Source organism: Coptis chinensis, unplaced genomic scaffold (assembly GCF_015680905.1).
Source record: "Coptis chinensis isolate HL-2020 unplaced genomic scaffold, ASM1568090v1 utg2290_pilon_pilon, whole genome shotgun sequence".
Classification (NCBI taxonomy): domain Eukaryota; kingdom Viridiplantae; phylum Streptophyta; class Magnoliopsida; order Ranunculales; family Ranunculaceae; genus Coptis; species Coptis chinensis.
The window spans coordinates 277,623-294,693 of NW_028238124.1; the positions used below are offsets into that span (position 1 = coordinate 277,623).

The window sequence follows — 17,071 nt, forward strand, 5'->3', positions numbered from 1 at the left end:
TTCTTAAAAATTATAAAAATTAATCCAATATATCTTCCGCTCTACTAATACAAGAGCAATAGTTTTATTACGATAATACGATGTCAATGTGTTATTCCCAACTAGTTATATATATTCCTTATTGCGAAAAATAACCATAGATCAAAATTCGGCTATGGCAGACAATCAAACCTTTAGACATTTTCGAACGGTCCGGTTCTAGGGACTCAAGTTTGTTTGACTCAAAATTTACTCAATGTTTTGACCGCCATATTAACATCATCTAATGGTTCTCAATTACATAGGTAAAACAATTCTATTTCCTCTTTCTGGATAATGTCATGTGGGACTCACCCAATTTATTTTTCTTTGTTTACTCATTTTCTTTTCTATCACTTATTTACATATTTACACGTCACACTTAATTGGTTGCAACCCTTGTTAGCAATTCGGGATACGGCAAAAATTCAGTACGGAAATAATTTGAGAATTATTCGGTGATTCAAAAAAACGGTATGGTCAAATATTTGGTAAAAAATTCGCAATACAGCAATTATACGGTGTTTAATTAATACGCGTTTTAAACGTTTGGTTGCAAAAATTCAAAAGTCAAAAATTCGTGATATTATGTTAGTAAATATTAATAATAGTTGTCATTCTTTACAACATAACAAATATATCTAAACAATTTAGCTACAAAAACATTGAAACCAATTGAATGGTCCACATAAGTACTTTCATTTATTTGTTTTTATATTAAAATTACCGTTCAAATTTCAAAATACACACACAACATGACAATTTAAATATTGCCCAAAAAATATAAAAGTTAAGCTTTTGGATTAATTTATCACTAAAAATGTAAGAATGAGGAACTTAAAGTAAGAGTGAGAACATAAAGTATATAAAAAAATAATAAAAACGCAATCAAATTTTCATTATTATATATATATTTTTTTAGCCGAATTTGAAAAATTCGGCAAAATCCGTATTATTCGTTTCAAGACAAAAAATCGCGAATTATTGCGAATCTTTCAAACCTTCGGAAGTATTATATGTTTTGCCCTTCAAAAATTCGATTCTTGAATTATTCGCGAATAATTCGGCAAATTGCTAACAAAAGTTGCAACAGAGTTCTTCTCCTTCTCTCTCATGCTCACTCCGCTCCCATTACTATTACAGCACCACGCAACCAGCCAACCACTCCCACTTTTCTTTCTGTCACAACACCTTACCCTTTCAGTATCACTATTAATGGAAAATAACAAAAAAAAAAACAACAACCAACCGAGAGAATCACGATTACTTTCTTTTTTTGGTGTTATGATTTGATTATTGTTTATTCCTTTGTATTGAGACTTCATTTTAGGTTTTTAGCTTTTGAATATTAAAAAATGACTTTTACGGGTTTTAGGGGCTTGATACCTCGTACCATGGCCCAAAATATCACCGAGATATCTCGGTAAATTGGTACACCGATATCGATATTTCCGACATATATCCACCGAATATTGAATCCCTTTTTTTTTCGAGATATATCGGAATTTCCGATATGAAAGTTTATATCGCCGATATAATCGATATATATCAGTTGACTTTTTGACCAATTGTTAATAATTTAATATTGAAATTTCCGAAATATCCGATATATCCGAGATATATCGGCGAGATATCCGAGATATATCGGTGAGATATCCGATATTTTAGAAACTTTGGACTGGTCACCAAAAAAAGATATATCCGATATATCTCGATTTTTGGGTACAGCGATATATTAACCGATATCGAAATTTTGGGCCTTGCCTCGTACCCAATCATTTTTTTTATGAACCTCATTCAAGTAATTTGTTACAGATGAAGTAGTCTGGATGTGGAATTGGTCGACGTCATGAGTGAGCGTTGGGGTGTCTCAAGGCAAGATATGCGAGAGTTAGGTGCTAAGGAGCGAACAGCACCCAAGGCAAATAGTAGAATGAAGGTGCGAGAAAATAGGAAGAAGTGTATGGAGTTCAGAACAGTTACGTGTAACAAGTCAAACAAACAATACAAATTGAAGTAAGTAAAATTGGTGAGTCCCACATTACGTCAACCAACAGAGATAATAGATTGGTTTTTGCATGTTTACCGTTAGATGATGTTAATCCAGCCGTCCAAAAAATTGAGTAAACTTTGAGTCCAAAAAATTTGAGTCTCTAGAACCGGCCCCTTTTCGAACACACACTGACACAGTTGAGAATCTTTCTGCCGACCCTTGAAATCATATCAGTTATACTCAAAGAGAGCGTAAGCAGATTGCACAGTCAACACAGGGAAAGTTGATGGCGAATTTCTTAGCATCTATTGTAGAAATTTCCACAATATCACAGCATTTTCAACTATGCAGCATGCACACGGTATTACGGCAAAACAGTTTGGTTTTATTATAAAACTTTTATATGTGGCTCTGAGATTAGCACTCTTTCAGGAATTTTTCAGGGATGATCGTTTCCACTGTTCGCGATGTGGCCACATCATTTTAACAGGGACTTTATTTTCAATGCTTTTGTAGTAAAATTGTAAAAGTGCTTGTTTATCAATTTAACTGTCAAATCCTACAATGCAAATCCATTTTGCAGTAAAACATCTGTAGTAATTTTGTTCATGATTAACTGAAAATTGATTATGCCAATCCAATTTTCATTTGCAATTAAATTTTATAAAATGCCGGGTCAGATAGCATACTACCTGACAGCGCACGTTAAAGTTGCCTAACTTGATCTAAAAGGACCACAATACACCCTGACGGCACGGCCTAGTAGGCCCAACCTTTGTTACTCATCTTTTGAAGAACTAATTCAAAGGATCTAGAAAATTAGAACAAAGTATAATGATAAGTATATTCTTATCATCAAATTTACGTTAACACAGTGATTTACTGCAATTGTGCCAAAAAATTAGAAAATCCCTACCTAACACAGACTACTAATCTACTATTTAAAAAGAAAATTAGGAGTGATATTTTGATACTTAGATCCATGTGTGATAGTGTAAAAGCAGAAAATGAGGCATTTCATCATTCATCAATTACAAATACAGTAGATACCCCAATCAAACTACAGATACAGCAGATACCCCACTCAATTTTTATGTCTAAGAGGATGCAGTTTCAAGGGTAGCTTGCTCATGCCACACCCCATTTAGATTAGACTGCCACAATCTTACCACCCCATCACTTCCAGTTGTTGCCAGTGTCATTCCTCCCATGTCCCACTCCATTTGCCATACCTTAAAAACAGAGGTTAATGTCTTAATTAATTTTCAACATTATTGAAAATTGTTTCCAAGATAGAGGTTTTGAAGTAGAATGAATACAATTGTGTGCCCAAAAGAATGCCAACAATCAGGGAGGTGGCAATTACGACAAGTAGTGGCGTCCATAGCCCCATATTAATCTTTCGAATGTAAGAGGAACATAAACATGCTATTTCAAAAAAAATCACCTCGCCTTCATGACCAGAGAGTAAAGCAACCTTCTCCACCGAGAGCTTTCCATCTGTGTCAGGCATCAGCCCAATATGCCATATTGCAATCCCTTTGCTCGTTGCAACCGCTATTACCTCATATGGTCTGATAGAAAGTTAACAAATTTAGAATGTATAGTTATATATCAATTTAATTGAGTATCAGTTACTGGGCAGACAAAGTTCATGGACAATATATCAAGAGCATTATGTAAATAATTAATCTTTTCCTCTGACATTGGAATAAGGCTTCTATATCGTCTTTGGTGTAGCACTGTAGCATGATAAGCTCAGGGAAGTTTTGAAAATTCCCAGTGATACATATTAAACAAAGACCTGGAGTACAGTAACCAGCTTTATGAAATAACAATAAATTACATTAAAAACAAAATAGACCCTAGTTGTTAGCAAACTTCTCCTTTTTCAGCATCTCTTCTGCTCTGCAATATGTTTCTGAACTTAACTGATTCAGCGTTAAAAACTTCATGGTACCAGAATGAAGAATCCTAGGATTGACAACATGGAGCTGCAGTTTAGGGCTTCTCCTATAGGTGTCGCATCTTAAAGTTGACTAGGGAACAATTCAGGTACTGCATGCCCAAAATAACGGGAAAAAGAACTTTCAGTGGACTAGGTTGCCAGATCCAACAATACTGAAGATTGCAATATGAACTGCTGAAATCCCGATTACTTTGTAAACCTATATCATAAGGGAAGACTATCTCTTAAAGCATTGACTGGCGGAAATCTGCCTTCTTAAATTCACAGCGGGTACATGAATTGTCCCTTTTTTCACCCACTACATTACAAGAAGTCACAACAGGTAAAGCACTACTGCCAGTTGAATAGCTCAAACTACTTTAAAATTATCCCAATTTGCTCGTTCACTTATTTGCATGAAGGAAGATTGTCGTATATTGAAGGAAAATTTAAGATAACTAAAGAAAAAATAACTCGAGGTCAGGTAAGTTCAGCAGATATTGCTATCTGGTTCAGAAATCAAGGTCCGAAAACCGAAAGTCAAATTACCGGTATTAGCTATTAAGTGGTTTTGGATATTGATTATAGCTGCTAGCCGTATGAAAAGATCACCATTAAATAGGTCGATACCTGCCAATATTCGGTGCCCATGCAACAACATAAACCTGGTCACCTTTGTCTCCAGGTAGAGCTAGCTCTGCAACTGGAAGCCACCGCTGGTGGGCCTCATCAAATTCCCAAACCTGTAAACTCAAATATATCATTCATAAAGCAAATAAAAGGGAGTTGGATTTGATAAAAATGAACTTTTTTATTTCAACCTAAGACCTTGGGTCCAACCTCCCAAGTCTTAACCAGTAAGCCACTTTAACATATTAAAGATGATATACTTTAAGTCCTTGACATAAAAGTGCAGGTATACAAACAGTGCCGAAAATAGAGGTGTCTATTCCATTGTCATGGCTAGACAACATGAGCACTTAATTAGACACACTCAACAACAGGTCCCGTTAGGTATAGTTTAGGCATGGATGAAAGGTTCTTCCAACCATTATGCCGAGATCCTTTTCAACATAACAACTAAAAAGATGAATTATGTGAACACATATAAGGTGGAATTACAATGGTTAAAAAATGAACACCTAAGATGATCGACCCCTATAATACTATGTTACATGGACACACCATATTCTGAAAATAATCCATGTCAGACACATATCAGACACATATTGCAAGTGATATACCTCAATTTTTTTATATTTCGCCATGTCAGAGACTCTGTATCCGTGTCGAAAACAGACACACCTATTCGTGTCAATGTAATTTAGCTATAATATGCTTATTTGAAGGTGTTGCCATCCAGCACACAGAACAAATGACACAAAATTTTCCATTGTAGCAATACATGCTGGCATATAGAAAATCGATGCAGGAAACAAAACTTCACTATCCAATTTCCAGCGACTCTTGATATTTCCGTAAATAAGGGTACCAAAATTTCTCCAAAAAAATCAATTTATCATATGCTAGTGAAGCAAGGAAAGGTCTGCTAGAACAATAAATAAATATATTAAGCTTCCTGTACCTTAGAGGAATTAAACTGGGGAAGTTCGGAATTAAATCCCAGGGAAAAACTTGATTGATTGTTTTCACCTCTTTGTGGGTTCCAAGAAATTGATGCAGATAGGCATGAAGGCTTCCCCATCATTGGTACTGAATCAATAACATTTTGAAATTCTGCCTGACAACAAGGACAACACTGTCAATGAACAATATTTTGTCTCAACCAATGGAATAAATGCAGCATTGATGTCTGAAAGCCAGTATGTCATGCTTATATATGAACATCCCTCCCATCCCATAACTCTAAAGTAAAGGTGCGGTGACTTAAAAAACAGAAATTCTAAGAATCAGATCCAACTCAACTGAGTAAGGTATCAATTTGAAGGTGACAGGTCAGTCTCATTTACAATATTCTACCATGTAGAAAAGAAATATAAATCAAAATAATCAATACAGAAGAAATTAAAAACAATAATAATATAATCATGATAATAAAAGCGCGAAGGATAACAGTTTCAATGTAATGAGGGGAATCTGCACGCTTGAATGGTCAAGTGGCATCTTGCTACAAGACACACTTTTGTAAACTGTTGTAACACTTGATATTAATCGATGAAATATATCATTCAAACTTGTTAAGTAATATCCAGTCATCAAAATTATACAAAAGGCTGTTTTCTGTGCTTGTGTTCTGCTGTTTCTGACTTTCAGAAATTTAGGACATTTCATCCTACTACTTCCTCCATGGCCAAGGTAATATAATACATCTTTAGTGATAAAAGAAACATTCATACTGAAGATTGAAAAATAGTTAGGCATTATACTATCTTGAAATGTACTTCAACATTTGCTCAATGTTATATTGATTAATAGCAAATGATGAATCAAGGGGTATAGGAGAAAGTGAAAAACATTGGAGCAGATTTCAATCTCCTAAACAAAGTTTTTTTTTCTCTGTTTCTTTTTTTGAAGAAAAGAACATTCAAAAGGAAGAAAAAAATAAATAAATAAAAACAGAAAACAAATTGTATGATGTTGGGAGAAACCACGAAATGCAATGAAACTAAGAACGCACATCAAGTTTCGTCAAAGATTTTGTAAGACAACAAGATGACAAAGAAAAAGAACAGTTAGAACAAAAGGAGTATGCATGTCACTATGTCAGAGAAAAGAATAAAACCTACAAACGGGAGCAATGCACATGAGATCAAGCCAAAAAGAAAAACAAAGGTAGATAATTGGGCCAAACAAATAAAGTATATATAAATCATAAGACAGATCTGGATATAACCTGAAGTTGCCACTTTTTCAGATCCAAAGGATCTTGGAGCTCGTACACCTTTACAAAACCGTTTGAATATGCAGCAACCTATAAAAAGTGAAACCCATGCTATACATCAGTAAGCAAAAATACAACATAATGCTTATTCTAAGGCATAGACTACAAGTACTACTGTTGAGATGCTAGTATAGTCCCACATGGGGTAGTTAAAGCCATCACTTTATTGTATAGTTCTTGGGGCCGCTCCACACATCACCAATTGGTTTTCAGTTGGATGCTTTATAGTTTACGATTGTATCAAAGCAGGATAATGTCTTTGGGCCAAAAGGGCCCATTTAATTACTCCACGTTACCCAAGTATGTTGTCCACATGTTAGGCTCTACATGGAATAATCAAAGACTTGCATTACTACATATACTTCCTGGGGGAATTACTACATATACTTCCTGGGTTTGCTCTACTCATTACCAATTGGCAGCAAAGTCTTTCAGCAGTTCCTAGTGAATAATATTGAAGGAACCTACAGAATTTTCAGTGCTTGTACTCACCAATTTCAAACTTGTAAAAGAAGCTCCAAATTGAAGATCCAAAGCCTTAGATTCATTGTTCTCAAAGTGTTTGCACTTAATCCATTTGATTGATTGAGAATCTACAAAATAATAACATCATGAGTGCCTTTTTATAGTAATTCCAAAGTACAGACCGGCATATCATATTCGAGCAGCATAAACTTATTACTGTAATTAAATAGAACACTAGGTTCCACTTATACAGTTCTACAGGGTAAGCAGATTATGTGAAGCTTATAGAGAGGAGAAAAACAAGAATAAAAAAGCCAACATTACCTTTTTGTCTGATCTTTTGCAGTGATATTATGCTACTTGATAACTCATGCTCACCTCACCTCGCACCCTTCCCATTGTGTTCGATAGAGCACACAAAGTAGTCCGATGTTTTTTATCCACGACCCAAAACATTAAAAGAGTACGAGTTTATGCACAAAGCAGACTTTAATTTGCATCAACAACTCTAGAGTGGATTCCTAGTTTTAAGCAAATGTTCACGATACTTAACTCTGTATTCACAATCTCAACAGCAGCATCACTACTATAATTGTGAGTATCATCAGATTCATGACAATACTGTATCTTAACAATATAAAATATACAGTGTTAACCATGTCCAGAAATTGAGTTGGATTACAATACCTTCTCCAACTTCTTCCCACAGTAATAAAGTTCCGTCCGCGCAAATGCATGCAACAGCGTCACCATACTCCGGAGGAACCCAAACAACTTTCAAAATACCTGCTTCACTTACCTGGTCAAAATTAGTGTAACTCAGAATGAACAAAGTGTAACCAACACAATAAGCAAATGAAACATCTTTATATGGCCTACATAATAATTTCACAAAATTAGAATCAAATTTTAAAAAGAAAAGCAAACAAATTGGACAAACCTTGGATTTGGAAGTGCAGGAGAAAGAAGAGGAGTTTGGGTCAATGGAATCGAAAATGGAGAGAGACCCATCTGTTGAGCCCGTTGCTAGTCTCTGCCCGCAATAGTTCCATGCTGAGCAGTTTGTTCCTTTATCTAAATTTATCAGAGACTTCTCCATTTTTTTTTGGTTTGGAAGTTAGGGTTTTTCATAAACCCTTTTTTCCCTTGCCTCTTTTTACAGGTTAGTTAGTTGTGTGGGAAAATAGTTTTCAGTGGGCGGTTTTCATTTTTGGACAGTTGGGTAACATCCCCACTTGCCCGTCATTGCTCATTATATGTCCGGTCCCGTATATATCCTTTAAATATGCCCAATTGCCCGTCATTATCCGTCCGGTCCCATATATGCTTAAATTTAAGAGTGAGAATTGAATTCTATAGGGATATAAGAAACCCTTAGGTTGACTTTGGATCGGATCAAGGTCTTTCCGAAAAAAATTCGATTTGTTTCGAATGGCAATATCTTTTCCAAAATTTCTAATTTTTTAATTTCTATTTTGTTTTTATTCTTTTAATTCGGATGTCAATATTCTTTCCAATTATGAACTAATTGTTTTTCGGATATACAAATTTTTTCTCCATATTTGGAAATTTCAAAAAATTGGAAAAAAAAAATCGTAAAATTCAGAGTCGGCAAAATTTAGAAGAAAATTGGAAATTTGAATCTTATAATCGGATTATCTTTTACGGTAACCATTTTTATCTATTTAATACACTAGGTATAACCCGTGCCTTCGGCACGGTTGTCTTTAGGTTTCTTAAAAAAACAAAGTTAATATATATAATTACTCAATATAATTTGTTTAATGTTCACAAAAAAAAAAACATATATTCCTATAAGACATGTCAACTTTAACATGTGTAGTTGCAGTTTTTGACTTAATTGAATAATTTTTAATTATATTAATATGAGCTCTTATGGTCAACACAGTACATATTTTTATTTAGATACTTTAGTAGGATTTTTTTTAAATAAAAAAAATATAGCTAATTGTTAATGATGTTATTATATCCAATTGATCTACATCTCTAGTGGCCATGCTTATTGGTATAGTTTTTTAAATCATAGAATATGTCTAGAAACTTGACAATGGTATATGTATTTTGCAAAATAGACCTCTTTAATTAAATATATTGCATACAAAGACACAATATATGGTTAAGGAGCTACTTAATGCTTACAATTTGCAAGCAATGCAACTTGTACAACTATGACTCCCACCAAATATCACCTTCAATAAACTTCATTAAAGATGTGTCTACTCTTTGTACAGATAAAAGTAAAAAACTGTGATGAAATAAAATACACAACAATACAATGTTAACCAAATATGCATTAAGTTAAACCCACTCAATTTCCACAATCCACTTGTATTAGATGGACTATAAGGTTGGTGGTACCTTGTTGTCAAGCCAATGCAAACACCTTATACTAATTTCTCTTGGGCATTTTTTATTGAGACGTGTGTTTGATGCAACTGGGTGAATACCCATTCCAATATATGCATTAGCTAGGTGTTGCAGTCCTGTGGAAAAGAATAATGTTAGACTTTAGGAGGCTAAATTTCTCATCTAGGATTATCGGGAAAAAAAGAGCAATTTAACATCGCTCGACTTTAAGCTCGATCAAGTCAACTTAGCTTAGTGAAATTTCCACTATTTGAAAGTACTTATAAAAATAGATCTAGCCATCAACAATAGTGTTGTCTTTCTTCCTAGCCATCAACTTAGTCAAATCTCAAAAAGTCTGCACTACAATAACTGTTTTTTGTTCCCAGTTGATTCGAAAATTGTATCGATTTCAAATACCATAAGAATTCTATAATTCATAGATTTTTTTCCCGACTTTCTTGAGAAGAGCCCTAGGGATTCTTATTGTATTGTGAAAAAGAGATGCAAATGTGTACCTTTAGTCCCAAATTAGGTATGGGGATTGTGAAAACCTATTTACACTACCTTCTGAAAATTTTGGTTCTACATGACACCACTCATGAAACCATTTAATCCAACAATGGAGGATGAGTAACGACAACAACACAAAAATGAAATCCTTTCAACAAATTAGTTAGCATATACGATAAAAAAAACACATTCATTCCATTTCAAAATCTATAAAGAAAAGAAAATGACCCTTATCTTGAAAACCACTATTGTGGAAGTCACAAACATACCTGTAAAAAAATAGGAAAATAAAAAGTCTGACTTCAAATGGTGAAGAGTGACTACAATGAATACACACAAATCATTCCCGAACCAAAAATTGGTTTTATAGACATGTTGCCATTGCTAGCTTCTTATATATCTCTGGTCCATATAATATTCTACTACTCAAAATACCCTAGAAAGAATCATTAACACCTACCATGCTAGCCACTACTTCTTCCACGAACAAATTCTAACTAAATCAGGGCAAACCATTATGCTTATATGATGACCCTCAATGCAATTAAAATTGAAAATGTGCTGACAAAGAAAACAAAAGTACTTCCTACCATTTTCTTGGATACATGCTATATAAAAACAAAGTCAAAACATTTGCAATTAATTTAGGATCATAACTCTATTCATCAATAATAGGTTGGTGCTAACCTCGACCAAACACAGTATGTCAGCACTCAATGCATGAACACTTCGCGATTGTAATCTTAAACGCATACATAAACTATTATTCTTAAAGATGTGGACCTGAAAGCATAGTACAAAATATCCCGATATATCGCGATATTTGGGGATATCTATCCAGATTTTAGAAAAAGATATATAAATATCACGATATGTTCAGAGATATATACGACTGTAAATATCAGTGATATTTCGACGATATTTATGATATTTGGGGATATTTAGAGATATTTGGCGATATTTTGTGTATATAACAATTTTATTTAATATTTACCATTATATTTCAAATAAATATAAATAATGTATCATGATATATCAAGAAATATCCACAATATCCACGATATTTGTCGATATTTTAGATATATCCATGATATTTGCATGTGAAACAATGTCAAATATCCCCAAAGAGAGGGATATATCCACGATACATATCCAGAAATTGAATATCGATAAATACCCATATCCTGATATTTTGTACTATGCCTGAAAGTATATGATTCAACAAAAGTTTAGAATGAACATCCACACACAAAAAAATGCTAAACCACAAAAACACGAAGTACAAAATTGGTCATATTATGAATAAACAAATTCATTCTTCAACCATATGTGAACCACATAAAACAAACTAATATAAATGACACCCAAATGCCTCAACCCCACTAAGCTATATGTATATTAGAAAATAACATATTGAGATAAGGAACATGAGTATTTCTATCCAATATTATCAGGTGAAAGGGAATGCCTGGTGTTCTAGGCTCTCCAAATTGTGTTTTTGATAACAATTTGCCTACGGAGACCTACTGGTTTAAACATGAAACAATGGCGGCCACTACAATTATTAGGAGATGAGATCGAGTATCCCTTGTACAACAATAATCCTCTCCTATTATCTTCCTGCTCACCCCGCTTAAGCTATTATTGTTTTAAGGTTACCACCCCATGCTTTGTGTTGTCCGCCTCTGCTTAGGTAGTATCGCTTATATGTTTGCCAACCTTTTCAACTACCAACTTGCCTCTCATGAATACACAATTTAGTATGCAAACACGACCACTATATACTATGGCAACCCAAAGGGCATAGTTCTTTTAGTTCAAACCATACTATTTTTGCAAACAGATATAATTAAGAAAATCTGACCCATGTAGAAACAACACGACAAACCATGAAAAGTATAGTCTTAAGCATACTGGAAAAGAAAATTAAATATGAAACATAACAAAGTCTATGTAAGGATCAAACAACTGCCGGTTGCAAGACTTTGAGTCTACGTGTGATTGGAACAATTAAAATTAGAAATAGGATGCCCATACCATTTCTATGGAATAAAATAAAACCTAGAAGCCTATGTTTTCTTACAATGCTTCTTGTATCGTTTTAAGGCTCACTCAACCAACTTCTTGTGTTTTGCATTCTTTCACGGCTCTTTCCTAAATATATGAAGTCAAAGCAATAAATTAAGGAGGAACATCTAAAATTAATGTCATCTTTCACTTTTGCTTTTTTTTTTTCCAAATCTTTTGGTAAAGTAAAGGCTATATAGTATGTAATTTTTTCATGAGTAGTATACCTTGTTTAGAAAAAACCAAAGTTTAGAAAAATACTACAAAAATAAAAAGAAAAAGAAAAACATAATTAAGAAACCGTAACTTAAAATGAGCAAGTATGACACTTCACCCCAAAGAAATCTGAGATCCATGAGAACTGATGAAGTGGGATAAGATGTGCTTCAACTCAAATAGAGTACAGTAAGAAACAAAAGTATATAGTCTAATTCATGCCAACGAAACATTAAAAATCTACCGAGCTTAGTCCTTTCAGAAAGAAAAAATAAAATAAACAGAAAATTAGTGGTTTAGTAACTATGCAAGGGCTTGTAATGTGTGTTTTGAATTTATTATCTTTGATAATGCTACTTTTCAAGCTAACACTATAAACTCATTCCCAATTCATATTGTCTTCTACTCAGTCACCTACACCATCAACATTCATAACTACTCTGAAAATTAGCATGTACTAATTTTTTTAGCTAGATCAAATAATTGCTTATGGATAGTGATGTAAAATAAGTCGTCACTATCACTATCTGAACAATGATGATAAAGATATTCTTAATAGATAAATTCAAACATGCACGATCTAATAAAATTTCATGTGATGTAAGCGAGATACCTCGACAAACGATAGGAACAAAATCGCAAAACTACATATTCAAAATTGATATGGCAAAACAATACAACAAAAACTCTATTTAATATCAAACCGGGTGGATATAAATTATTTGTCATGGAGAGAATACCAAAGACACCGATATGTTTCAACTTGGGTTTTATCTCATCTTCAAATTTCAAACCATATATTGATTAAGCCACCACGACTGTACCCGATGGGATCTCCACCTTGCACAACAAAAAATCCTCAATAATGCGGTGGAATTTGACATTGTCGTAATAACCTCTTTGAGATAGCTCAATGAAGTTTCTACAAGTTCTTGGAGCATGTTTGTAGTACAACTCGATAATGAATGGACCCATGGAAGTTTCTAGTGTGACCTTAGGTGGTCCACCTTCTACACATGTTGACTGTACTCAATCCCAACGTGTTAAGATCCAGTCCACAAATGCATGGTTCTGCTAGAGTATAAGTTGACCAACAATGGATGACCTCTTAAGCTTATCAATAGATTCTACACAATGTAGCACTTGTACTAAAATAAATAGCATAATACGACAAAAAAAATGGAAAAAATACAATTGGTAAAGTACACACTTTTATATAAAAAAAAAGAGAGAATGGATTAGAGTAGTTAGTTAGGCAACTAAATTGATGCATATTTCATCAGAGTCGTTGCTTGAAAAATTGTCCCTATGTAACATTTTAGAAAGACATGTAATAAAAGGATGAATCATAGTCCAGATTGCACAAAGTCTGTATAAATAATTGAAGATCAATTTCATCAAATTGATACTAATCAAAGCAAAGGAAGGACTCAAAGACACCATAGTGCTAACCCACAATGATCGCAAATCAAGAAGAGAGAAAGCACAAGTGCTAGTATTCAACACAAACTTATTAGCCCATCTCTCATTTCTCTCTACCTTACTCTTTCTTTCCTTAAGTTTCTAGTTCCAACCAAACCTCGATAAAAGGCCACTGATTTCTTGTGTTTTTTTCTACCAATTTTGTTCCTAATTAAACATACATTTATGTCTCTTTTTACTTCTTGTCGTTCTTATCTTTCCCTGTCTAGCTATTTAGGTAACTTCTCTTAGCATATTTCTTTCTCCGTGAGTGCTACATCAAATTATGGCAGAGTGGAAGAAAAATATTCGCATTCGCCCATAAACCACAAAAATAATAAAAATCACATGAATGCATAAACAATACGCACCCAAAAAATATATATTAAAATGTCAGCCCAAAAGTTATGTGTAATGTAGGAACAAAAATACCCAAATCTATCTCAGACACCGGTTCCCCAGAAAAATCGTGTGCAAACATAAAGGCTTATGTTTCTTCCGAACATCACTACGATACCAAAAAGCAATGGACAGAGGGTGACAAATTGCCACAAATTGTTTAATCTTCGATGTACAATCCAAGGACTTCCCCGATGTAACTTCGATCTCCTTTTTTCCTCCATTAGAACTGAAATTGTTGGTAAAGGGAATAATGAAATTCCTACTTAATTGGAACAACAAAAATATAAAAAGGATCAATCATGGAAACGCGCATTACATCGAAAAACAGTTTTCACATTTATAGTTATGTACTATCTTGAAACTCATTAGAATTTAGAAAGAGCTATGTACCAAAGAAATTCTGAAATTTGGACCTAAAAAATAAAACAAAATCACAATAATTATATCAAATCCCATAATATTGAACTACTTAAATTTAGGGAATACTTTCAAATTGCATACCTTTTGAAGACCTTTCATGAGATGGTTCTGACAAGTAACTTTTGGAAATCAAGAACAGATGGAATATCTCACTAAACATGAGAGTGATTGTGTAGAGGCTTATATTTATAGTGGGAGAGTTAAGAGGCTCCATTAGAGGCGTTTTCGGTTTTCAAGTCAATAAAGAAGAAGTGAATAGAGATTAGAGAGGGAGTTACGGCAAAGAGAGTTTAATTGCCCAAGAAGTTCATGGTCTTTAAAATTAAGGCCGGGGTTTCTTTTCTAAAATACATGTTTTACTCTTATCCAAGCCCAAGCCCAAGCCGTTCATCTCACTTGAATCCTCCATCATATCTTAGGCCTAAATCCTAATACAATCTTGGCCACCCACTTTTGGAGAAGGCAAAGGAGAGATGAACAATTTTGGGGATTTAAACTTGACCTCACCAACCCGACCATAGTAATTAGATGGAAAGCATTAAGGGTTCAAAATATATTGTTTGAGAGAAAAATTTTAGATTTCAAAAGCCATTCAATTCATCCACCCAAAAAAATTCCATTGTATTATGGTGGAAATGGACGTTTCAAAATTTCTTAAATGGTGTAGAAATTTAAATATAACTATTAATACAGCTGTATTTTTTTTTAGTAATTGATTAACTTTTTTTAATACAATTCTTAAAAGCACTTAATAAATGTCATTAATACTTTTAAATGGCATTGAATAGGAGTTTCAAAATGTTCTAGATCGTACATCTGCCCCAATCTAACTCAGATCCCCACGCGATCCCGACCTCTCTTTGTCTTGCCATTGTGTTTTATTATAATAGATTCATTTAGCAATCACTTTGAACATGTAATATATTAATTCAGTAAACATCTTAGACATTTTAACCCATTCATATAGCAAGCATTTTCAACATGTTAATGCATTAAGTCAGTAGAGTTTATGACTATTTAGTACCACATATTTTCATTTTTTTTCCTAAATGGTATCTATACTTTGTTTCTCGCCTATTAGTACCACAAACTCTTAATTTGGTTCAATTTAGTACCTCTGTCTATTTTCCATCCCAATCCGTCAAATTTGTCTAGCAGGGACCTCACGTGTTTAACCACGTGCCAAAGTAAGAATGATGCATACTATGTAGCATACTATTTCCTGGATGATACATACTATATAGCATCCTGTTGAGCCCCATTATCACTTGGTTCTCACCATTCTTACTGAAAGTTTTGGTCTACCAAAGTAAGGATGATACATACTATGTAGCATACCATTTTCAGGATGATACATACTATATAACATCATATTGAGCCCCATTATCACTTGGTTCTCATTATTCTTACTAGAAGTTTTGGTCTGCCAAAATAAATATGATACATACTATATAGCATACCATTTTCTGGATGATACATACTATGTAGCATATCATTTTCTGGATGATACATACTATATAACATCATGTTGAGCCCCATTATCACTTGGTTCTCACCATTCTTACTGGAAGTTTTGGTCTGCCAAAGTAAGGATGATACATACTATGTAGCATACCATTTTCTAGATGATACATACTATATAACATCCTATTGAGCCCCATTATCATTTGGTTCTCACCATTTTTACTGAAAGTTTTGGTCTGCCAAAGTAAGTATGTATCATCCTTACTTTGGCACGTGGTTAAACACATGAGGTCCCCGTTAAACAAATTTGACGGATTGGGATGGAAAATAGACGGAGGTACTAAATTGAACCAAATTAAGAGCTCGTGATACTAATAGGCGAGAAACAAAGTACAGGTACCATTTAGAAAAATAAAATAAAAGTATGTGGTACTAAATAGTCATAAACTCAAGTTAGTAAATAATATTAGAGAGACACGTACAAAAATGAATGTCTTACTTTTTTGAAGGTGTGAGAGAGACACAGTTTTACTTTTTTATGGTTTTTATTTGGCATATTATTTGTTTGTGGTTATGATTTAGTATGTAACTGTACGTATATGAAATTGACGGCTAATATATGTTAAAACTTTGGAAAATAATCTGAAATGATTTTGACAACGCATCTAATTCCAATCCAATTATTTTTCAAAATATTTAGGTATCAAAATTTCAGTTATCGGAACATAAATATCTTTACCAAATTCAGAAAAATATCGGATCGGATCTCGAAAAAATTGGGTTTTCGGAAAATTATGGTATTCCTCAATACCATCATCGAAAGGAGTGTATTCAG

General features: G+C 33.7%; 1 protein-coding gene across 1 annotated transcript; it reads right to left on the reverse strand.

Annotated features, from left to right (window-relative positions):
- Window positions 1–2,951: 2,951 nt before the first annotated feature.
- LOC147473596 (protein SEH1-like) lies at window positions 2,952–8,577 on the reverse strand. Its single transcript, XM_086587271.1, has 8 exons — window positions 8,267–8,577; window positions 8,014–8,125; window positions 7,354–7,454; window positions 6,814–6,891; window positions 5,545–5,700; window positions 4,590–4,702; window positions 3,459–3,585; window positions 2,952–3,243 (listed from the first exon to the last, which is right to left on the reverse strand). Exons 1-8 carry the CDS (start codon window positions 8,423–8,425, stop codon window positions 3,109–3,111), a joined length of 981 nt encoding a protein of 326 aa, XP_086443397.1. The 5' UTR covers window positions 8,426–8,577; the 3' UTR covers window positions 2,952–3,108.
- Window positions 8,578–17,071: the final 8,494 nt, after the last annotated feature.